This window comes from Oncorhynchus gorbuscha, linkage group LG26, assembly GCF_021184085.1.
Source record: "Oncorhynchus gorbuscha isolate QuinsamMale2020 ecotype Even-year linkage group LG26, OgorEven_v1.0, whole genome shotgun sequence".
Lineage (NCBI taxonomy): Eukaryota > Metazoa > Chordata > Actinopteri > Salmoniformes > Salmonidae > Oncorhynchus > Oncorhynchus gorbuscha.
Window position 1 is genome coordinate 16,024,941 of NC_060198.1, and position 24,462 is coordinate 16,049,402.

The 24,462-nt window shown below is 40.6% G+C and overlaps 1 protein-coding gene and 1 pseudogene across 2 annotated transcripts; one reads left to right on the forward strand and one right to left on the reverse strand.

The window, feature by feature from the left end:
• Positions 1 to 1,934: 1,934 nt before the first annotated feature.
• Positions 1,935 to 21,725, reverse strand: LOC124015899 (annotated as a pseudogene).
• On the forward strand, positions 21,181 to 24,235 carry LOC124015898 (protein dpy-30 homolog). Of its 2 annotated transcripts, none has more exons than XM_046331383.1 (5): positions 21,181 to 21,734; positions 23,140 to 23,180; positions 23,314 to 23,361; positions 23,686 to 23,828; positions 24,027 to 24,235. In XM_046331383.1, exons 1-5 carry the CDS (start codon positions 21,725 to 21,727, stop codon positions 24,097 to 24,099), a joined length of 315 nt encoding a protein of 104 aa, XP_046187339.1. In that variant the 5' UTR covers positions 21,181 to 21,724; the 3' UTR covers positions 24,100 to 24,235. The 2 variants fall into 2 exon arrangements, with proteins under 2 accessions (XP_046187339.1, XP_046187340.1); XM_046331384.1 differs by having other exon boundaries at positions 21,358 to 21,616.
• Positions 24,236 to 24,462: the final 227 nt, after the last annotated feature.

Consider the following 24,462-nt stretch of genomic DNA (forward strand, 5'->3'; position numbering starts at 1 on the left):
TGGATCAAGTTTAAAAACAACACCACAATGAGCTGTTTTCACAGACATTGTTCTATATTCATGCCAAACCACACCTATAACAGTGTTAACATTCTGAGAGAAGCCACATTGTGGTGTCCCCATCTGTCATTGATTGAATTGGAGTCTTGATGTCAAGCATATTGGCACAGTATTCCAATGCATCTCAGTCAAAAGGCAGTGTCCATTTTAAAAACCCTCCCTTAAGAAAACAAAAATTGTTGTTAGAGTGCAGTAGAACTGCAGTATGCTGCAAATACTGCATCCAAAATAACACTGTTTATTTTTGCTGCAGGCATTTTGCAGTGTAACTACAGTTAGAGTGCAGAATAACAGCAGTACACTGCAGTTAATTCAGCAATTATTTTGTCCAAAATACCCGTCGACTGCAGTTACTGCACTTTAACTGCAGTTTCAAAACGTATCTTTTTTATTTTTTATAAGTACTGCTGTCACTAGAGAAAAGGGAAGAAGCACCATTTTGTTGTGAAAAACAAAAAACAAAGGCACAGATCCATGCTACCATGCACACGACTAAGGCCTCTCTTGTTGGAGGGATGTTACACACAAACATGATGTACAATGGGATACTTCTGGGGTGGCAGGGTAGCCTAGTGGTTAGAGCGTTGGACTAGTAACCGAAAGGTTGCAAGTTCGAATCCCAGAGCTGACAAGGTACAGAATCTGTCGTTCTGCCCCTGAACAGGCAGTTAACCCACTGTTCCTAGGCCGTCATTGAAAATAAGAATTTGTTCTTAACTGACTTGCCTAGTTAAATAAAGGTAAAAAAATAAAATGTACAGTGCATTCAAAGGTATTCAGACCCCTTGACTTTTCCCACATTTTGTTCAATTACAGCCTCATTCTAAAATTGATAAAATATTATTTTTTCTTCAATCTACACACAATACCCTATGACAAAGCGAAAACAGATTAAAAATAAATAAATACAGAAATACCTTACTCAGACCCTTTGAGATTCAACATTGAGCTCAGGTGCGTCCCGTTTCCATTGATCACCCTTAAGACATTTCTACAACTTGATTGGAGTCCACCTGTGGTAAATTCAATTCATTGGAAATCATGATTTGGGAAAGAACACACCTGGTCACATATAAGGTCACACAGTTAACATTGCATGTCAGAGCAAAAACCAAGCCATGAGGTCAAAGGAATTGTTTGTAGAGCGTCAAGACAGGATTGTGTCGAGGCACAGATCTGGGGAAGGGTACCAAATAAATGTCTGCAGCATTGAAGGACCAAGAACACAGTGGCCTCCATCATTCTTAAATGGAAGAAGTTTGGAACCACCAAGACTCTTCCTAGAGCTGGCTGGCAGGTCAAACTGAGCAAATCATAGAAGGGCCTTGGTCAGGGAGGTGACCAAGAACCTGATGGTCACTCTGAAAAAGCTCCAGAGTTCCTCTGTGGAGACTGGAGAACCTTCCAGAAGGAAAACCCTCTCTGCAGCACTCCACCAATCAGGTCTTTACAGTAGTGGCCAGACTGCAGCCACTCCTCAGTAAAAAGGCACTTGACTGCCCACTTGGAGTTTGCCAAAAGGCACCTAAAGGACTCTCATAAGAAACAAGATGCTCTGGTCTGATGAAACCAAGATCGAACTGTTTGGCATGAATGCCAAGCGTCACGTCTAGAGGAAACCTGGCATCAGACTGGGGCGACCTTCCAACAAGACAACGACTCAGGTGTGCTAAGCTTGTAGCGTCATAACAAAAGACACAAGGCTGTAATCGCTGCCAAAGGTGCTTCAAAAAAGTACTGAGTAAAGGGTCTGAATACTTATATAAATGTTATATTTTTACTTTATTTTTTATAAATTTGCAAACATTTCTAAACACCTGTTTACACTTTGTCATAATGGGGTATTGTGTTTAGACTAAGGGATTTTTATTTAAAAATAAGGCAGTAACATAAAATGTGGAAAAAGGGGTCTGAATACTTTCTAAATGCACTGTACATGTGCCTTGTCTCAATGTACCGTTTAATTAATAATTTCAAATGTAAGGATATTTATACGTATTTATTTATAAAATCACTGTGACTATAATAGTTTGGAAGACAACAGCTGTATCATAACACACAATAAATAGTTTATTTGAACAGTCCTTAGAGTTAAAAGTAAAACAATAACAAAAACACCTCTGTTCAAAACACTTTTCAATCCACTGCCTCAATGGCGGTTCAGGGTTAGGAGAGAGACTGTGTCCCCTCTCGTCTCATACACCAGTGGTGTCCCCATAGTCCTTGTTCCAGCGCACATACAGGTCCAGCGTTTGTGGTCCGACACTCCTCTTGATCTTCTTCAGTGACTCCACGAAATCAGAGAACCTGATATTCCTCACCTGCACAGAGGCACAGAACACTACAGCGATGAAGGGTGCAACAACAGCAGGGTGGTTCATTCATTCACATCAAACGTAAAACCGAATGAAACTGTGAGGGAACACCTTAACCTGTCCAATGAGAAGCGCTCGTTTTCATTTTCTGTAGGAAAAAAAGTTTTGCAACCACATTAAGAGTTATTTAAAAAATGTAACCTTTATTTTACCCGGCCGTCAATTAGGAACAAATTCTTATTTACAACGATGGCCCGGCAATAGGCAAAAGGCCTCCCGTGGGGGAGGGTGCAGGGATAAAACATTTTTTTTTTTTAAAGTAAGACAAGATGGACACAACACAGGGTTTTTCATTGAAAGTATATATTTAACTTTGTGAATGATGCACATTGTGAATGCTGCAAATACTTGAGCTTGCCTGTTGCAATGGAACCAATAGAGATCCTGCAGGGGCCACACCACTGCCGCAGCCCCAGCAAGTTGTAGGAGGAAGGGGCCAACTTGAAGGACGAAGAAATGAGTCTGAAGAAGGATGGGACTAGGATCCATTATGTCAGAGGAACTATGTTAGACTCACTGTGCTGAGGCATCTAGATGCTCAGAAAGAGTCATAGTCACTGGAAGATTTTAGGGGGAAGATGTCTGTTACAGACAGCTATATTGGTCCACCAATACAGGACTAGTGAAGGCCCAGTGCACTACTTTTATGATAAATATATATATATATATATTTTTAATGATGATTTTTCAAGGAGTGCTGCAACACCCTCAGACTCCCTACTCCTTGTGGCTATGGAAAGAATCAGAGAATCCTGGAATAATTATTTGACCTTTTACAGGTGACAGACTTGGATTTTTTGCCTAAATTCTGTTAATTTCCCCAAAATTCAATTTTCTCTGTTTTAATTTTGACAAGTTTCGGATTTTCCCTTCAGGTTTTCGATCTCACATTTTTAATATAAAAATAACTAACTTTGATGTACTAAAGTCCACAACAATGCTTAAATATTTTTTTTCTTCATTTTTGGGTGTAAATACCAGGGTTTGGTCATTTACATAAATTAAATTCAAAATAAAATCTCTCTCCCAGTAAATTCCATTTAATTCAATTATAATTCCAGTCCTCTGAATTCCAATGTTAGGTCAATTCCAATAATCCAAATCCACAAATTCCAAATTGAATTCAATTCCTGGAATGATTATACTGGAATTCTAATAATATAGGTTGAAATTATTAAAAGCAAATCCTACAGTCCATGTCATATACTATGTGCATTAACTTCATTAACTGGCAAATGTAAAAATATAGAATTCCAATTAAATTCATTTTCAAAGATTAAACAACAGAGCCGCCACCATGGGCCCCCGCCTCTCACGAAACCAATGGTCACTCTGACAGCTCCAGAGTTCCTCTGTGGCGATGGGAGAACATTCCAGAAGGACAAGCATCTCTGCACTCCACCAATCAGGCTTTTATGGTGGCCAGACGGAAGCCACTCCTCAGTAAAAGGCACATGACAGCCAGCTTGGAGTTTGCCAAAAGGCTCTTAAAGGACTCTCTGACAGTAGTGAGAAACAAGATTCTCTGGTCTGAATGCCAAGCGTCACATCTGGAGATAACCTGGCACCATTGCTACGGTGAAGCATGGTGGTGGCAGCATCATGGTGTGGGGATGTTTTTCAGCAGCAGGGACTGGCAGACTAGTCAGGATCAAGGAAAAGATGAACAGAGGAAAATACAGAGAAATCAAGACCTCAGACTGGGGTGAAGTTTCACCTTCTATCAGGACAACGCCCCTAAGCACACAGCCAATAGCTGTGCAGCAAAGCTCCCAGTCCAACCTGACAGAGCTTGAGAGGATTTGCAGAGAAGAATGGGATAAACTCCCCAACTATAGGTGTGGCAAGCTTGTAGCTTCATACCCAAGAAGACTCAAGGCTGTATTCATAATATAGCTAGCTAACATACATTTGGAGGAAACAAGTTATAATTAACTGGCTAGCTAACTAGCGTTAGCAGTGTTTTCAATGGTGGCTTGTGCAGCTAGCTAACCAGTTAGAAGAAAACAAAACAAAAGTATAATTTTGGATTTGAAAACTAGTCCAACAGGCTCTCCATTTCAGGAATCACAATCGTAAGTACCCCTGGTGCACTGATAAATTATTTAGCCATTTAAACCATTTATTTAAACAATTTATTTGTTGATGAAAACTCTGTTTTTGCAACTGCAGTCATCGGCTTCCTTGCATTTCAAATGTGACCTGGTCGGATTGGATTCTGGTTAGTGACGGTTGTTATCCAACGGAGCGCTGTGATTGGTTGCACAAATATTCTGTGGCGGGCTTAGCAAAGGGGCAATTCCCACCCCATCCTCTGCATCTAATGACTTGAGGGAAATCTATCAAATGCTCATACCCTGACTACACCTCTCACGTCGCGTGCATTGCAAAATAAATGTAGAAATATATTATTAAATTATTGCACCCACACTGTTCGCATGCGCCAACGAGCGTCTGCGTTGCCATGGGCTAAAATAGAAGTCAGTTCTATTTGTGACACAGATCGCGCTGCAAGTCCTGCCTCTCCCATCTCGTCATTGGTTTATAGAAGCAGGTACCCACGTGCCATCTCATTGGTTATGAAAGACGGAAAGACGAACAAGGTCAGTGGCGGTAATGCACCTAATTTATGAAAGTTGCCAATCGCAATATAAAGTACAGAGAAGAAAAAGCCTGGAAGGAGGAGAGATGACTAGAAACGATTTGGTTCACCTTTTTATGTGTGGATTAACGGGGTAGAGGACCTTCTGCATTTCAGGAAAAATAACAACCGTTTTATGTGTGGATTGTCGGAGTAGAGGACCTTCTGCATTTCAGGAAAAATAACAACTCAATATTTATATCCCAGGACAAATTTGCTAGCAACAGCAAGCTAGCTAAATACGACAAATTAGCTAGCAAGTGCAAGCTGGCTAGCTAAATCGACATACATTTTTGTTTTGATATTTTAACCTGCGTGTCGTGATCGCGTTTGGTGTGGGGGGATTAAATTAATTTATGCACGATGGCGCACGCGCGAAGCCGGTTTGGGTTACGTGTCAGTCTGCTCTGGTCGCGTCTGGTTTTCTAGGGACCTAAAAGGTTAAGGTGATGTCTCTAGATGTTACATTAAGGTTGTTTAGTGTTTTTACAATGGATTCACTTTTTCTTTGCATCACTTTTCAATAAAAAAGTTAATAAAAAACTCATGGCTTTTTAAAAATGAGAATGTGACTATAATAAATAAGCACAAAAATAGCACAGTATGGAATTATAGGTGAGCTAATATCAGATATTTGGAGTAGCATAACGTGGAATAGATTTTCCGAAATATCGCCCACCCCAAACATGTCCTAATAAATAACACGCCAAGATTCATAGGTAGAACTTGCTGCCAAGGGCACCAAGTTGGCACAGGATGACCACTCTGTAGACAAGCTGCCCGAAGGGTTGTCAACAACTAGAGCGTTGGACTTGTAACCGGAAGGTTGCTAGATCGAATCCCCTAGCTGACAAGGTAAAAATCTGTTGTTCTGCCCTTGAACAAGGCAGTTAACCCACTGTTCCTAGGCAGTCATTGTAAATAAGAATTTGTTCTTAACTGACTTGCCTTTTTAAATACGGTAACATTTTTAAAAAACGTGAAAAACAAAACTAGCCATTGATTCTCAAACCGAACACTATCACTCAATATGCACGTTCACGTGTCAATCTCAATTGATAGTTGTCGAGTCTTCGAGGGCTCCACTAAACCTTTGGCAGCCTCTTTACTAAGTGGGCATAACGTGCCGATTCAGTGTCCTTGGCAGCAACTTTTATCCATTAATTTTAAACCGTTACCTAGCAACAACATGGCCACTACTACTTTGCCCTCAAAATTGTCAGAATTAATCTAAGATAATCATTTGTTTAAGTTTTTGCCGAGGTCTTAGTCTTGCAATTTTACATCTAGCTAAGGGGTTTTGTGCTTGAAGGAGTAGTATTTTTTAAGTTTTAAAAAGTGCATGAAAACAAGTTAGTGCAGTAGAGAGTCTGCTGTGCTCAGCTGACCCGACACTATTTAGAGAAACATGCGGTTCTACAGACTGATTTATGAGAACACGTCTACAACTTTATCAGCATGCTGGAATTGAAGGACAAGCTACACGCTGTTCATCAGTGCCCAAAATCACTAGCTTGTTATGTTCCATCCTTGTGTTTGTCAGTGAAGCTAGCCATTAGAACTAGCTAGTAGGCACTATGAGCAGGCGGGCTAAGTCAACTGGCGAGTTGCTTTGGTGCTGTTTGTGCTGCAGTAAAGAGATGCCGTTTTGCTTCATAGCGTATCATGCTACAAAACAGGTCGCAGAAGGAGACAATGCTTGCAAATGGGTTTTGAATTTTGGAACATTGACAAGTGGCAGTTGGGATACAAGTGGTTGATTGGTCGAAGTGTTTGGTTTATTATTCAGCCTTAGTGTGATGTATACAGTGAATAGTGTAAACATACCTCGTTTGCGGCCATGTTCCTGACTTGTTCTGGACGCAACTCTGAGAATTGAAATAGATTGCATTAGGAAACAAATAGAAACATTTGTAAAGAGACCAATTGCTGTATATGCCGCTTACCTCTGATGGGACCGAGGGACGCATCTTTGGCCAGCGAGGTCAGGTCACTGGCAGAATAGCCTTCTGTCATTCTGCAAGGATTACACATATACCAAGTATTTCCATTATACCACAATATTAAATTAAGTTTGGGCGCAGATAGCCTAGTAGTTAGAGCATTGGGCCAATAACCAAAAGGTTGCAGGATCAAATCCCCGAGCGTACAAGGTAAAATTCTGTCTTTCTGCCACCTGAACTAGGCAATTAAACTACTATACCCCGGTAAATAAGAATTTGTTCTTACTTAAATAAATATTTTTTACCTTTTATTTATCTACATCTCTTAGATCTCTATACAGTCAGGTCCAAAATTGTCACCCTTGATAAAGATGAGCAAAAAACGACTAAAATAAATAATACAAATACTGAGCTATATTATATTATAAGTACCATAATCCAAGGGGAGGGTGCCGGAGTATTGAAAACTATATATTTTTTAAATGACTTGTTAAAGAAAATCTTTCACTGAGCAATTGTATTAGCATACAATAATACAGTTTTGCTCATCTTTATCTAGGTTGCCAATAATTTTAGACGTGACTGTATATCTCTGTATGTCATTCTGAAAGCATAGAGAGATAGCAAACATTTCAAATATAACATTGTCTCTATTCTTCTCTATATATTAATATATCTATTGAAATCTCTTTATTTATCCATCATTTTGAAAGGATTACAGTGAACAAAACATGTTATATTATAAAGATATATGGATATCATGATCTATCGCTATATCTAATGCTCTATCAACTACCTATTGTACAACGTTCATTCATACCATGGTAAAGGATGTCTAAAAGTACATAACATATTAGGTCTGTTTCCAAGTCAGTTTACCTGGCTAGCTGTGACAGTTCTTTCTGTGCGAGAGGATTTCCGTGCTTCTCCAAAAGGTTCTTGACCAGTTTTAGCCGTGTCTATACACAACACACAATTATATACATTTTTTTGCAGGGAAATTGTATGGGGGGAATGTGATTTGTTTACTGTATGGCTACAATTGTAAATTTAATTAATAGGTTTCTTAACATACCTCTTCTGTTGGTAAAGCCACATACACCCGTTTTGCAAATCGCCTGTGAATAAAAACAGTTTGAGAACATGTACCATTGGGTATGCCTTGAAGACTTAAATGACAATTCCACCACTTTATAACCAGTTATTATGCTGTTAGGATACACTGAGTGAACAAAACCTTAGGAACACCTGCTCTTTCAATAACAGACTGACCAGGCGAATCCAGATGAAAGCTTTGATCAGTTGTTAAATCCACTTCAATCAGTGTAGATTAAGGGAAGGATACAGGTTAAAGGATTTTTAGGCCTTGAGACAATTGAAACATGGATTGTGTATGTGTGCCATTCAGAGGGTGAATGGGCAATACAAAATATTTAAGTGCCTTTGAATGGGGTATGGTAGTAAGTGCCAGGCGCACAGGTTTGGCTGTGTCAAGAACTGCAACGCTGCTGGGTTTTTCACACAACAGTTTCCTGTGTTCACACAACAGTTTCCAGTTTCCCCAAAGGATATCAAGCCAACTTGACACACAACATGGGCCAGCATCCGTGGAACACTTGACACCTTGTAGTCCATGCCCGGACAAATTCAGGCTGTTCTGAGTGCAAAAGGGTGTTCAACTTAGACCAAAGGATGTTTGTACAAAACATCCTTTGGTCTAAGTTGCACACAGTGTATATGAACTACTGTAGGATTTGATACACAGTGATGTTTTATCATTTTTTGTTAGTCATACTGCATGATTCCTCATTTTTGAAATCTGTGCATTGCCCTCATCTACAGTATAGTCAAATCACATTTTATTTGTCGTCACGTGCCGAATACAACAGGTAGACCTTACTGTGAAATGCTTACTACAAGCCCTAAACCAACAATGCAAAAAAAACAAATTTAAGTAAGAAAATATTAGCAAAAATATATAAAAAATAAAACTTTAAGTACAAATAAAAAGTAAAAAATGAACTATAATTTCCGGGGTGCATTTCACCTCCCACGATGCAATACTCTGCCTAGTCTGCAGTTAGCATTTCACATTCCTTTTGGGTTATAATAATATTATTATAATGCTTGCATGAATAGAATTCTGAATATATGTTAATGTCATTGTAACCAATCAACTGCATTACGCACAAAAAAAAGGAGTTTGATGCTAACAAATGCTAACCATAAGTTACCGTATCTGATGGTTATTAGGCTGATGGTTATAGGCTATTTGGAAAAGGGCGCAATGGCCGCAACTCCATCGGTGATGGCCGGAGTGGTTTTGTCAAATGGAATCATTGTAGTTTGAGCCTTGAACAACAGAAAAATATTGGAGTAAGCCAACTAAATATCATTCTATAGGTTTTTGAGCGTCACCTTGCAAGCAAAACATTTTAACCACCTCCCTCATGACAGCGAAGAGAAAAAAATGTATGTTTTGAAGTTCATTTTTTGGAGGCGGAGAGAAGATTTTGCAATTTGTAACTCACTTCATACAATTCTACACATTTTTCCATAGGGTGGAGGAAAATGTTGACAGTTTTTAATATGATAACTGATGATCAAAGGGCCCACCCCGGTTGGTAATTTGACCATACTTACAAGTTTAGATAGCTGGCCACTAGACTAATTTATCCATCTAAAACATTTAATCTGACGTACTAATTTAGTTACTGGCGATGCACAACCACATACAACAATTATATTATTCTAACTCTCAACAGTAAGTTGAGACACAGACTGAGTTTCAAAATATATATTATTTATAGAAAATAAATATTTGTCCAATGACCTACATTGCTGTATTAGACATACGAAGACAACCACAGCAACACATAGCAGGGAGTTCGAATAAGATCATGTTCTATAAAGAGTTTTTTATTTAACTAGGCAAGTCAGTTAAGAACGCCCGGGTTTGGCCTAACCCAGGCGACACGCCGCCCTTTGACTCCCAATCACAGCCGGATGTGTTTCAGCGTGGATACAAACTAGGGACAGTAGTGACGCCTCTTGCACTCTTGCAGTGCCTTAGACTGCTGTGCCACTTGGGAGCCCCATAGATAGCTGAAAATGACTGTATTTTTATTAGTCATCTAAGGGATCCTACTTGAAAAAAAACAGAGAAGCAATTTCCAGTTTTGTTCATCACTAAACAGTCATTAGCCATGAAATCACAAAATTACACTAAAAAACTGTTTATGACATCACTAAATACTTCATAATAACAAACCAAATGTTACATGTGGAGGAGTTGCCCATTGACAGTGCTACCTTGTGGCAGAGAGACCTAACTGAAAAGTAAACCTGGGTTGTGTTCAGTAGGCACACAAAAACGGGTAGGGCGGTACTACATGAACAATTTGCATGTTTTCCATTGCAATACCCTGTGTCCTATTGAAGACAACCGTGGCATACAAAAAAAAAAAAACTGGGCATCCCTGCCCCAGCCACACTGGCCAACAGTACCTAAGGACAGCTTCGTCCAGCTCCTGAGGTCTGTTGGTGGCTCCCATCACCAACACCCGCTCATCCCCACCAGACTGCACCTGAACACACATGCAAATAAATACTATTGGCAGAAACAGTTAGACAATGTATCTCTTTGACAGATTTAATGTGGAAGATGCAAAATCTTTCTGCAGGATATGGACAAAAAAATCCAATCAAAGTGTATTGGTTGCGTACACAGTTTAGCAGATGTTATAGCAGGTGTAGCGAAATTCTTGTGTGACTCGCTCCTAAACAGACATGGCTGGTTGCAGAATGTGGCCAACACACAGAATCCCTGCAGGGACAAACATTGCATACACGTGTGCATACGCTCATGAACTCATAAAACAAAACAAATAAACAGGTCACAAAATTAACACTGGAACACGCATGCATGCATACGCAGAAACACACACAGGGAGAGACCTTACCCCATCGAATTCAATCAAGAACTCAGTCTTGAGTCGTCTGCTGGCATCATGCTCTCCCTCTCTCCTCTCACAGAGTAGACTGTCAATCTCATCTGTGTGGGGTAAGTAACTGTAGTCATAATCTAAATGGAAGGGTGCCATTATCCTAGTATTCTATGCATAGTCGTACACTCCATTTCCATCAGTTATTAAATAGAAAAGTCTTGCCAACATGCTACAATGCAACTTTCTTGCATACGAGATCTGTGCTTTTTATTAGATTGCAGGTAATGAAACATCATTATCGTTATGCGCTTTCTTGACCAGTTCATTGCAGTTACGCATTCATCTTGGCTTATCTAACAAAGTCAAAGTTACCTATGAAGATGATCGAGGGTTGCAGTTCTCTGGCGACGGCAAACAGAGCTCGCACCAGCTTCTCTCCCTCCCCCACCTACAGGGAAAGACCAAAAGAATAGTGAGTTTACTCTTTTTCTACAAGGGTCTACTTGAAATGACTGATAGATGGTTGTTTTTCTGCTAAACTCAGCCGAATGCACCGACTAAGTTGCACTGGATATGAGCATCTGCTAAATAACTAACATGCAAAGAAATGTAAAATGTAACAAATGAAAGTGTAAAGAGATCTCTACGCTAATAATGTACTCACATATTTCGAGGTCAAGCTGGCTGCACTTATGTTGAAGAATGTGGCGTTGGACTCCGTGGCCACTGCTTTAGCCTATCCGTAAAAGAAAGAGCAAAAATTGTCAAATGAAGAACATTATACTTATTTTGAGATATTTTCAACGATATGCTCTATAATCCTTAAATCCAATATTTTTCTGTTCGCTTTGTTTTAAATTTGATAACATATCCACATTCCTGCTCTATAGAATCACCATTTGTTTTAATGCAGGTCAGACACATTTTGTGAGATTGAGTACATGAATGATAGCTAAACTACATTCATAATGGATAATGCAATGTTGTATGACAAAAATAAACACAAAATATACATTTCCACAGATTTAGCCTATCCTTACATCATTCTGTGCCACTGTCAAAGTACTACCATACAAAATGTACTTACAAACTTAGACCTAAACCAACTCTACTCTTGGACAAAGCATCTTGTAGTTAGAGGATGTCTCAACCAGCTACTCCAGTGAAAGGACTATATCCACTGTCTATATTAATTATATTAGTCTTGTATTATAACGATTTTACAAATGCATCGTTTTGTGCATTTTCTATGACCGTTGTTATGTTATATCATGATCACTTATGATCTTTGTGAGCCTAACCAAGACCCACTCTCCTAATCATTTCTCATTCGGTCTCTTGCCAATACCACATGGCACTGCACCACACTCACCAGCATCGTCTTTCCGTTGCCAGGAGGACCGAAGAGCAGAAGGCCTCGTGCTGGAGCCCTCAAGCCTGTAAACAACTGGGAAAAAACATCTACTCAGCACTTTTTCATAGTCCTGAAGTTCAAAATTACAGAGCAATACATAGTAATTTATTGATGTGTTGGGCTCATCGCACTGCCATGGATGGCACAATTGCCGTACCAGGCTGTGATACAGCCTGACAGGATGCTCTCAATGGTCCATCTGTCAAAGTTTATGAGGATCCTAGGGGCCAAGGGAAATTTCTTCAGCCTCCTGAGGTTGAAGAGGCGCTGTCGTGCTTTCCGCACCACACTGTCTGTGTGAAGGGACCATTTCAGGTTGTCAGTGATGTGCATGCCGAGGAACTTGAAGCTTTTGACCTTCTCCACTGCGACCCCATACAAATAATCCTGGCACCACTCTACCAGGGCTCATCATTGTTGGTAATCAGGCCTACCACTGTTGTCGTAACATGACTGAACAAGGCGTTAATGGCCCACAAATAGTTTTAGAATGACTTGCGACATGGTTTAAGAATGTAAAATGCAGCCCACCAATGGAGATGCATCCAGCTGCAGCGCCAATGTGCAATAGAAGGGAGAAAAACATAGCGCCGGTAATATGGTCACAACTTTCGAACGGTTTGGGCTAGAGACAAGCGCTTTCTTTGTAGTAAATGGTGCAACCGAAGCGTTGGCTTTGGCACACAGAAACAAAGTGGTACAACAAAGCCTAATCATTACAACAATTGTTAGCGGGCATATTATTTTTCTAGGTGCACTGGTGCTACAAAATAAAAATTCCCTCCTATAAAGCTTGAACACATTTGTGCGTATCCACAGTTCCCCCTTATTCATTATGATTGAAAAGTCAAAACCGATCCTAGATTAGCACTCATACTCTGAGACACCTTTGTAGGCCATCATTGTAAATAAGAATTTGATCTTAACTGACTTGCCTAGTTAAATCAACAGAACAGAAAAATACAGACCATTATGTTAGGACTGCCCACACTAACAGTTGCTGCTCAACATTTTTACTGACGATGTTACTGGGAGGTGATACTTTGTAAGAGGCTGCCCATAACAGCCTGTGAAAAGACTACCATATACACTCCATTGTCCAGTGAATTGCTGTTCCTCTTCAATCTCACCTCTGGCCTCAGTGCAGGCAGGATGACTATTTCCTGTAGGGCCTGCTTAGCCAGCTCCTGGCCAGCAATGTCCTCAAACCTCACTGATGACCCACTGGAACACACACACACACACGAGACTGGTCTGAGTGCTCATTCCCATACAGAAATAAAGACATACTCAACTCTACCTGAGTTGTATAAATTAGGCAGCAAAGACAGACTGAAACAGGCAGGCAGAACCTTTCAGTGTCAAAACGTTATAAAAAGTGTGCCCTATTTAACATGACCCAGGTCAAGCAGTCAACATCTATTGTGCACCAAACTGAGACACCTTGCAAAGCACATGCTTTAAGTCCAGTGAATAATACATAACACTCCAAATTAATTGTCTTTCACCTGTCTATGATCTCGCTGAGGATGAGGTTGGCAAGCTTGCTGTCCACATTCTTCAAGTTCTTCATGTCCCTGTTCTTCAGTGGGGACATAGATGTGGGAGTGGTGGTGGTGGGTTTACAGCCCGCTTTACCCTATAACAAAATAACCATGAATTCAGATTTGTTGTTACGATTTTAAACAAGCTAATCGCTTGTGATGATGATTGGAAATTCTCCTATTTTATTAAGTTTGTTAATTTTGTCTTCCTTTCATTACAAATTGATATAGACTGGACATGTTCTTTTAGTATTTGTTTCTTTATTCCAGCTATTTTATAGTCCATGGCTGTAGTGCTAGTCTAGGATCAGTTATTCCGTTCTGAGCATAATTAATCAAATTTACATTGACAGGGAGGAACTGATCCCAGATCAGCATTCCTACTCTGAGACACTATCAATATGGGAGTGAGTTGAGGAAAGACAATGTGTGTCTCACCTTGTTGCTGTTGGACTGGGGGGGCCGGTCCGTGCTGTGTGAGACTGCTGGAGGGCCCACTGAAGCTGAGGGAGTGCTGGTGGCCCCCGTGGCCTGCCGCCAAGGTTTTTTTTGCCGTATGCTTTGGTCGTGGGAGGGAGTGACTGGAGTGAGTAGTCAGGTAGTCCCTCTTTTTGGGTACAGCTCCACTTACTGCCAAGCGCAAGGAGACTGTTAGAACGATCAAGATTAATGATCAATGATTTATCAGTATGGTCGTTTTAGGACATTTAAATTAAGCTGTGTGTGAGCTAATGTCCCTTCAGTAGAGGCATAATGATTCTCCAGGCCTGATTTAGTCTTAGACTCTGTGAATCTGAACAGGTCCAACAGACTTCAAGTCCATGTAGTCACTGGACAAAGCTGGATAAACACCCACCAATGTTTCTATGAAAGAGAAATATGACTGTAGTTTGAGGTAGCCATCAGTGTCAGTGTGAAGAACATATTGATAAATACACAGACAAAGCAGCAGAAAGAGTAAAATAAATATAAAATCGGTAACACTTAACTTGGAGGAAGCTTACAGTACATTGGCATTCAAAGATGAAATTGGAACACACAGGAAAAGTAGGTTTGGAGGTAGATCAATTTCAATTATGTATGAAGAGAATAAAGCCAGAAAAACTGGAATTCCTGAATAATGAGGAACAATGACACCCCTGAAAACAACACTTGTAAGAAACCAGTCATGACAACTGAAAGCAGATTCCCAGTAAGCACCCACCTGAACGTAGATGCCCGTTATGGTACGACTGGTTTGAGCTCTCTGTATAGATGTCTCTCTGAGCTGGCCCTGAACACAGCTTTGCTATACAACAGGAATGACAACAAAAACAAAACGAAATTGGGAAACGGAATAGGAGAAGGGAGGGAAAAGGAGAAGAAAATGAAATTATATTAAAATAAACAAATAAGATAAGGGCCATGATTCTTTAAATGGGGGACAAACAGCAATGTTTTGGGAGGGTGCCTAAGTCAAGTTGTCATGCCACATCCAAAAAAAAGAGGCATATGGGGTAGGGCTGAGAGGATTGTCAGTGTCTTGGGCTGAGAGGATTGTCAGTGTCTTGGGCAGCAAAGCCAAACATAGCAGCCATATGGTCTCCTGAGTGGCGCAGCAGTCTAAGTCACTGCATCTCAGTGCAAGAGGCGTCACTAGTGTCACTGGTTCAAATCCAAGCTGTATCACATCTGGCCGTGATTGAGAGTCCCATAGGGCGGCGCACAATTGGCCCAGTGTCGTCCGGGTTTGGCCAGGGTAGGCCGTCATTGTAAATAAGAATTTGTTCTTAACTGACTTGCCTAGTTAAATAAAAAGGTTAAATAAAAATAAATTAATAAAAATTCCAAACAGGACGAATCAAAACACCAAGAGTAGGGTCCTGTTCATTTTTTTAAAACGTTCTGCAAAGCAAAAGGAAAATGATCATTTCTTATTGGACAAGTCTAGGTTTGTTATCTTAGGTTTGGTGCCTGATGAACATGACTCAGGATAATGTTACAGCCAGCTGTGGAATGACGAGAAGCTTCTGAAAGAGCTTTGGGGGACCACTGAGTGGATTTTTACCCTAATTTACTAATTCTGTCATTTAAAGGAGTAAATCCTGTTTTGGGGTGTCCATTACTGGTTTAATAAAAAGGTACTGGAGTATTTAGGGCCTACTCCCTTTTGGTGCATAAAGCACATTGTAGTTTGGAAGTGATGTCAATACAAACAAGTATGTATGCGAATATACACTGAATTGCACCCCCTTTTGCCCTCAGAACAGCCTCTAACACAAAATAATCTGAAACAACCAAAACAAACAACAAATGCATTCAACAGGTTTGTACAGTCACAAGCTTGCTGTAGTCATTGTGTGCTATGAATATGGGAGCAAATACTTTTGGTCCCCTTAAATGGGGTGACTATGTACAAAAAGCCATATCATTTCTAAACGGTTCACCCGATATGGATGAAAATTAGAGGTCGACCGATTAAGCTCGGGGGATCCAATCTTGCAACCTTACAGTCAACTCCTGAGAGTTGATTACAGTCAACTCCTGAAAGGCCAGAGCCTTTAATTGCAAATAAATAGAGGGATGTGATATACAGTGGGGCAAAAAAGTATTTAGTCAGCCACCAATTGTGCAAGTTCTCCCACTTAAAAAGATGAGAGAGGCCTGTAAAGTTTGACCCAAGTTAAACTATTTAAAGGCAATGCTACCAAATACAAATTGAGTGTATGTAAACTTCTGACCCACTGGGAATGTGATGTAAGAAATAAAAGCTGAAAGAAATCACTCTACTATTATTCTGGCATTTCACATTCTTAAAATAAAGTGGTTATCCTAACTGACCTAAGACAGGGGATTTTTACAAGGATTAAATGTCAGGAATTGTGAAAAACTGAGTTAATATGTATTTGGCTAAGGTGCATGTAAACTTCCGACTTCAACTGTATGTGAGAATACTATTCATTGACTACAGCTCAGCGTTCAACACCATAGTGCCCTCAAAGCTCATCACTAAGCTAATGACCCTGGGACTAAACACCTCCTTCTGCAACTGAAACCTGGACTTCCTGACGGGCCGCCCCCGAGGTGATAAGGGTAGGTAACAACACATCCGCCATGCTGATCCTCAACACAGGGGCCCCTCGGCGGTGCATGCTCAGTCCCCTCCTGTACTCCCTGTTCACTCATGACTGCATGGCCAGGCACGACTCCAACACCATCATCAAGTTTGCCGACGACACAGTGGTAGGCCTGATCACCGACAACGATGAGACAGGCCTACAGACAGCCTCATGGTCCAAACACACTAAGACAGTCGTGAAGAGGGCACAACAAAACCTATTCCCCCTCAGGAGACTGAAAAGATTTGGCCTCAAAAGTTTCTACAGCTGCACCATCGAGAGCATCCTGTCTGGTTGCCTGGTACGGCAACTGCTCGGCCTCCGACCGCAAGGCACTACAGAGGGTAGTGCGTACGGCCCAGTACATTACTGGGCCCAAGCTTCCTGCCATCGAGGACCTCTATACCAGGCGGTGTCAGAGGAAGGCCCTAAAAATTGTCAGACTCCAGCCACCTGGAGTCAGACTGTTCTCTCTGTTACCGCATGGCAAGCAGTACCGGAAGTCCAAAAGACTTCTGCCCCCCCAAGCCATAAGACTCCTGAACAGCTTATCAAAGGGCTACCCAGAACGCACTTTTACACTGCTGCTGCTCTCTGGTTGTTATCTATGGATAGTCACTAACTCTACCTTCATGTACATATTACCTCAATTACTTCGACTAACCGGTGCCTCCGCACATTGACTCTGTACCGGTACCCCTTGTATATAGCCTTGCTGTTGTTATTTTACTGCTGCTTTTCAAAAAAAATTACTTATCACCTTTTCTTAACTTCTGAAAGTATTTTTGGTTAAGGGCTTGTAAGTAAGCATTTCACTGTAAGGTGAACACATGTTGTATTCGGCGCATGTGACAAATAACCCCTGAATGTCTGAAATTGTTAGGGACTGGTGTGACTGTGTGCACTAGGATAAACCTGAGCAAGTACAGTATAGTGGTAGAGTACAGTAAGCCCCTTGGCACGTCGCTCCTGCCAGTGCAGTAGGTCAATCGAACATTGGCAGAGAAGACGAGGATGCAGATGTGTGGGTTTCCAGGGCTGGAAGATTAGGCTGGATTCCAGTATCTCTGCTTTACTCCAACTACTATGATAAAGCAGATGATCAGATGTCTTAAAATTCTGCCTCAGCAAAGTAAGAGTCTGGCTTATCTATAACCTGACTCTCAAGACTAGAGGTCGACCGATTAATCGGAATGGCCGATTAATTGGGGCCGATTTCAAGTTTTCATACCAATCGTAAATTGGTATTTTTGTACACCTATTTGGCCATTTTTTTTGTTACACCTTTATTTAACTAGGCAAGTCAGTTAAGAACACATTCTTATTTTCAATGACGGCCTAGGAACGGTGGGTTAACTGCCTTGTTCAGGGGTGGAACGACAGATTTATACCTTGTCAGCTCGGGGATTCAATTTTGCAACCTTAAGGTTTACTAGTCCAACGCTCTAACCAACTGATTACATTGCACTCCACGAGAAGCCTGCCTGTTACGCGCATGCAGTAAGAAGCCAAGGTAAGTTGCTAGCTAGCATTAAACTTATCTTATAAAAACAATCAATCATAATTACTAGTTAACTACACATGGTTGATGATATTACTAGTTTATCTAGCGTGTCCTGTGTTGCATATAATCGATGCGGTGGCATTTGCGAAGAAGGACTGTCGTTGCTCCAACGTGTACCTAACCATAAAATCAATGCCTTTCTTAAAATCAATACACAGAAGTATATATTTTTAAACCTGCATATTTAGCTAAAAGTAATTTTACATAATTATGACATAACATTGAAGGTTGTGCAATGTGAAAGGAATATTTAGACTTATGGATGCCACCCATTAAGATAAACGGTTACGTATTTCACTGAAAGAATAAACGTTTTGTTTTCGAGATGATAGTTTCCGGATTCGACCATATTAATGACCTACGGCTCGTATTTCTGTGAGTTAATTTGTTATAATTAAGTCTATAATTTGATAGAGCAGTCTGACTGAGCGATGGTAGGCACCAGCAGGCTCATAAGCATTCTTTCAAACAGCACTTTTGTGCGTTTTGCCAGCAGCTCGTCGCTGTGCTTCAAACATTGCACTGTTTATGATTTCAAGCCTATAAACTCCCGAGATTAGGCTGGTGTAACCGATGTGAAATAGCTAGCTAGTTAACGGGGTGTACACTAATAGCATTTCAAACATCACTCGCTCTGAGACTTGGAGTAGTTGTTCCCCTTGCTCTGCATGGGTAACGCTGCTTTAAGGGTAGCTGTTGTCGATGTGTTCCTGGTTCGAGCCCAGGTAGGAGCGAGGAGAGGGACGGAAGCTATACTGTTACACTGGCAATACTAAAGTGCCTATAAGAACATCCAATAGTCAAAGGTATATGAAATACAAATCGTATAGAGAGAAATAATCCTATAATAAACTACAACCTAAAACTTCTTACCTGGGAATATTGAAGACTCATGTTAGCTTTCCTACATGGCACATATTGCACTTTTACTTTCTTCTCCAACACTTTGTTTTTGCATTATTTAAACCAAATTGAACATGTTTCATTATTTATTTGAGGCTAAATTGATTTTATTGATATATTATATTAAGTTAATAAGTGTTCATTCAGTATTGCTGTAATTGCCATTATTATAAATAAATGTTTTTTTTATTTTTATTTTTTTAAATAAAATCGTCCGATTAATCGCTATCGGCTTTTTTTTGGTCCTCCAATAATCGGTATCGGAAAATCATAATTAGTCGACCTCTACTCAAGACACCACTGTGCAAAATAGCTTGGGGACAAGGTTAGCTTATGACAGACCTAAGAGTCTGGGAGAAACATAATCAATACATTTTGTGTGTTTGCATTGAAAACACAGGTCTAACTAAAACTCACCAACATGATGAAAGTATAGCCTTTCAAAACATAGCACTGACTGTAGACTATGTGCTCCGGCCCCTGTGTATTTTGGGGGGGGGGGGGTTCTTAAACACAAGCAAGAGGAATGAAATGGGGAGAGACCTACCTGAATTTGTCCAATAGAAACTTTTACTTTTTAGTTGCAAAACCTTCCCAACTGTTTGGACTAATGATAACACCTCAGTTACAGTACATTGGAACATTGTAAATAGTCAGGGAGGAACTCTATTAATTCAGTTCGCTCATGCATGATGACACGGCCAACTCGGAGAGGAGAATCTGAGGCATTTTCCTCCCTGCTGACGATACCAATTAATGTCAGCTCACATCATCCAAGCACATGTCTATTGATCCCCTGGGATCACACAGATTGGAGAAAGGCACATGCAGATAGGCAGTAGCTCTGCTGTTATACTGTATAGGCTTGTGTGTGTGGACAGTATATTGGGAATATAAACTGTCCTGGTTTCAAAAACACGGTGGCACAAAGGAGGACAAAGCATATATATATTTGCTGTTTTTTTTGCATATCTATACAGTATTGCCCATCATCGTTACTTTCATTTTGTTAACAAACTATAAAACATTCATTGGCACCTTAATTTATGCAGGCTAGTTATACTAGTTTGTGTCCCCCGCACTCAGCCACTAACATATTGCCCCTGTGCATACCATATGGCTGACTGCATTCAGCCAGTCTAAGACCTAGGTTGAGTAGGCAGGCACATTCTCCTAGTCATATTGAACAGTCTGCATAACACTGTCAACTGGCTCAACATTAAGCCCTTGTAGTAATAATGTGGTGGTATAATGGACAGGCATGTATCTGCAGTCCAATAAGCTAATATCTCTATGTGATTGCATACTGAAGGTCATTGACAGAACAACTGTTCTCTTTGTCTGCATGATGACATTATAAAAACGGAATAAATAAACTAAATATGATGGGATCAACACTTCAGCACCACACCTTGGGTAAAGAGCCTGCGTTTGAATCAATAGACCTAGTTAAATTGAACCAGTTTTGTTTCAATCTGTATTGACAGTAGTATCTTTGTTTGAATTATCTAAACATCGGTGTATGACAGTTGATAACTTGACAACTGCTGTTTAAGCCCAGCTAGCCAACAGTCAGTGCTGCTGCTGCAAATAGCAGTCACACTACACTGAAAAATACCTTTGTCATCCTCGTCAATTCTCAGAGCCACTGAGATGTACTCGAATGCTTGTTTGTGGCTGTTTCGAATCTGATCGCTGCTGTCCTGCTTGCACACCTTGTTCGCATGTTCGTCTGCTGCCGGTTGTTTGGGTCTCGCAACCATAGCGCGAGACATCCGCTCGCACGGCCAGGCGAAGAGTACGCCAAAATTCAAGACTAGGACACGGAGCACTGCAAACAACGCCAGCAGTGGGTAGAAGAAGTAGTACACATTTCGTTTATGTAGTGACACCTGGACGCAGATGTCCCCTCCGTCGGACGGGGACCCTGCAGGGCCTCGCTTCTTTCGGCTGCCTCTTCCTTCCGGAGAACTCATTCACCCGACGACTTGCTATCTTATCCATTACATTACATAGCCTCTTGCTTGGGTTCAACTTTTGAAGCGTCTATAGTTGCCATATATTCTCCGACATGGTGGTTCAAATGTTGATCAAATTGGACGGGGCGGTTACCAAACGAACAAAAGGGTAAGAGAGGAGGGGCACGCGCCCTCTTGTCCTATCATAGAAAGTACGTAACTGCAAACAAGAGTTTACGTAGAGACCACCCACATTGCGTAAATACTAACAACAAACATGGCGGACGGTAAGTGAAATGTTCGTTTATCGGCACTTTTGTGAGTTAAATTATAATTTGTTGTAAATTTTAGGGATACATTTAGCTTGAAATATTTCTTATACCCCAACAATTGGTTTAATCCAATCTGATCTCTCCGTAACAGTCCTTGGTTCACGGTGGAATGTCGTTGCCAACATGATAACGTTAGCTAGCCAACGAGCTAAAGTAACGTTACTTTACTCGCCTCTAGAATTCATTTAACGTTACTGTAGCTAGCCCGCCTGTAGAGTACCTTCTTTGGCTTTTAAGAATAGATGGTAATGATATGTTACTAGTCATCTACCTGAGTAAGTGTGTGTATCTTACGTTATATAGGTAAACGATGACAGAACGACCGTCCTTGCGGTTGTTGACATTTTGATATTGTTTCTGATCTGTCTCCGAATGATTCTGAAGACATTTACGTTAACTGACTGACTGCCCTCTTCGGGTACGTTCGTAAATTCACTCTGGAGTGCCAGTATGCGCTCTCAGTGTTCGTAAATTCGAAGCGTTTCGCAGGGCGTTTAGAGCGCACACTGGACGCTCTGGCCAAGGAGTTTTTAATTTCTCCATTATTTAATCAGGCAGGCCAGTTGACTGAAACTGAAACCTGGCCAAGATAAAGCAATTTACAACTGAGACCTGGCCAAGATAAAGCAAAGCAGTGCGACAAAAACAACAGTTACACATGGGATAAACAAACGTACAGTCACTAACGCAATAGAAAAATATATGTACAGTGTGTGCAAATGTAGTAAGATTGGGGAGGTAAGGCAATAAATAGGCCATATAGGTGAAATAATTACAATTTAGTATTAACACTGGAGTGATAGATGTGCAGGTGGTGTGCAAGTAGAGATACTGGGGTACAAATTGGCAACAACAAATACATAACATGGGGATGAGGTAGTTGGATGTGCTATTTACAGAAGGGCTGTGTATGAGTAAGGTTGATCTGACCTCACAATGGCAGTCAATCACCCAAGCTAACTGGCTAAAGGTAGCTAGCTTGCTAGCTACTTCCAGACATAAATGAGAGAACACCTCACTCTGGCCATTTGATTTGCCCTGGCAGAGCTGGTTAGGCTGTTCTCATGTTATCCAGAGTGTTGGTGACTGCAACTGTGCTACTGGCAACAATTTAATTAAGCTTTTTTGTCTATTTTTACTGACACTGGCCATATTCAACAGGTGTTGAGCATTCGTAAATTCATCAGTTATTCTGCGCTCTGAAATCGGAGTAGATAGCCAGAGTGAATTGCCTAGAATGTACATTTACATTACATTTACATTTAAGTCATTTAGCAGACGCTCTTATCCAGAGCGACTTACAAATTGGTGCATTCACCTTATAGTAATGTTAGCTGACATTAATGTATGTTTCTCTCAGATCACACAGACGCAGACCAATCTATGGAGGGGAACACTCCAGTAAGTCTAATACATTTACATTTACATTTAAGTCATTTAGCAGACGCTCTTATAGATGTAGTTAGGGATTTGAAGTGGTTCTCTTCATTTAAAGTCGTGTTTTATAGTTAGACTAATTTCTGCTCCTTTTTAGATTGCTGAAAACCCCCATTCTGAATATGGACTGACAGAAAACATCCAGGTATGACCATCAATATGATTATTGTGCCTTTCAGAAAATTATGTCCATGAAAAGGGGTCAATTTCAAAGACTCAAACTATCACACTGCATTGTGGTAACCTTGCTTGTCTACTGAACAAGCACTGTATGCACAGCTCTCTAACATAGCAGGCACTAATGTGTGAAGCCTATGCTTTTTGGTACAAATTGGTTAGGCTACATTGCATGAGATTGCAATTCTGAGTCCACTTTTGAGACGCTTACATACATGGGTAGTGGCGTGAGTAGCAGTAACTTGTGACATTTCTGTATCTCTGCTTCCTCTTTCACCACCTCATTGTGTAGAGAATAGTGGAAAACGAGAAAGCCAACACAGAGAAGGTCTCCAAACAGAAGGTGGATCTGCAGTCGCTCCCCACCAGGGCATATTTGGATCAGACAGTGGTGCCCATTCTTCTTCAAGGCTTATCTGTGTTGGCCAAGGAAAGGTATGTTGAAAATGTCTGTGCAGGGGCTCAGATTTTTCCCCATTCACATTTCTGTGTGACATGCTTGGAAATGCATTTGTAAAAAAAAAAAATGCATTGAACAGGCAGTACTATGAAAAGGGAAGAGCATTTGAGTAACAATTGTCAAGCTAATATACTTTAAAGATGTGCCTTTCTCCATTTTGTCTTCTATTTCAGACCTACAAATCCTATTGAATTCTTAGCAGCCTTCCTTCTCAAGAACAAATCACAGTTTGAAAATCGAAATTAAGCCCCAGACGGATGGAAATGTGCACTTTGAGGCCATATGTTTAAAATGAAGAAAATTGTTGTTTCTGTCAATGGTTATGTTTGCTAATGATAGTGTTATGTTGTTTTTTAAACCAGAATAAAGATTGTGCTGCAAATATGGTACTCTTCTTTTAGGACAAATGTCAGCAGTAAACTAATATCTACGAAACAGATACACACTAGTGTGCACCTTAAGTTCCCTTGCATCATGGTCCCCTTCAGGGCAAACTATTCTAAATTCAAATTCAGTCTATTTACCAAAATGCCTACAAAAGGAAACATTGCTTTTTAACTAACAATATCCTCTGTGATGTAACATTGAGAACTAGTCCAGTCCATGTTT

What these genes read in the sequence shown, in the direction of transcription:
- LOC124015898 (XM_046331383.1), top strand. An exon ending in CTATGGAGGGGAACACTCCA is followed by an intron (nt 23,181 to 23,313) that starts GTAAGTCTAATA and finishes GCTCCTTTTTAG; the next exon opens with ATTGCTGAAAACCCCCATTC. An exon ending in GACTGACAGAAAACATCCAG is followed by an intron (nt 23,362 to 23,685) that starts GTATGACCATCA and finishes CTCATTGTGTAG; the next exon opens with AGAATAGTGGAAAACGAGAA.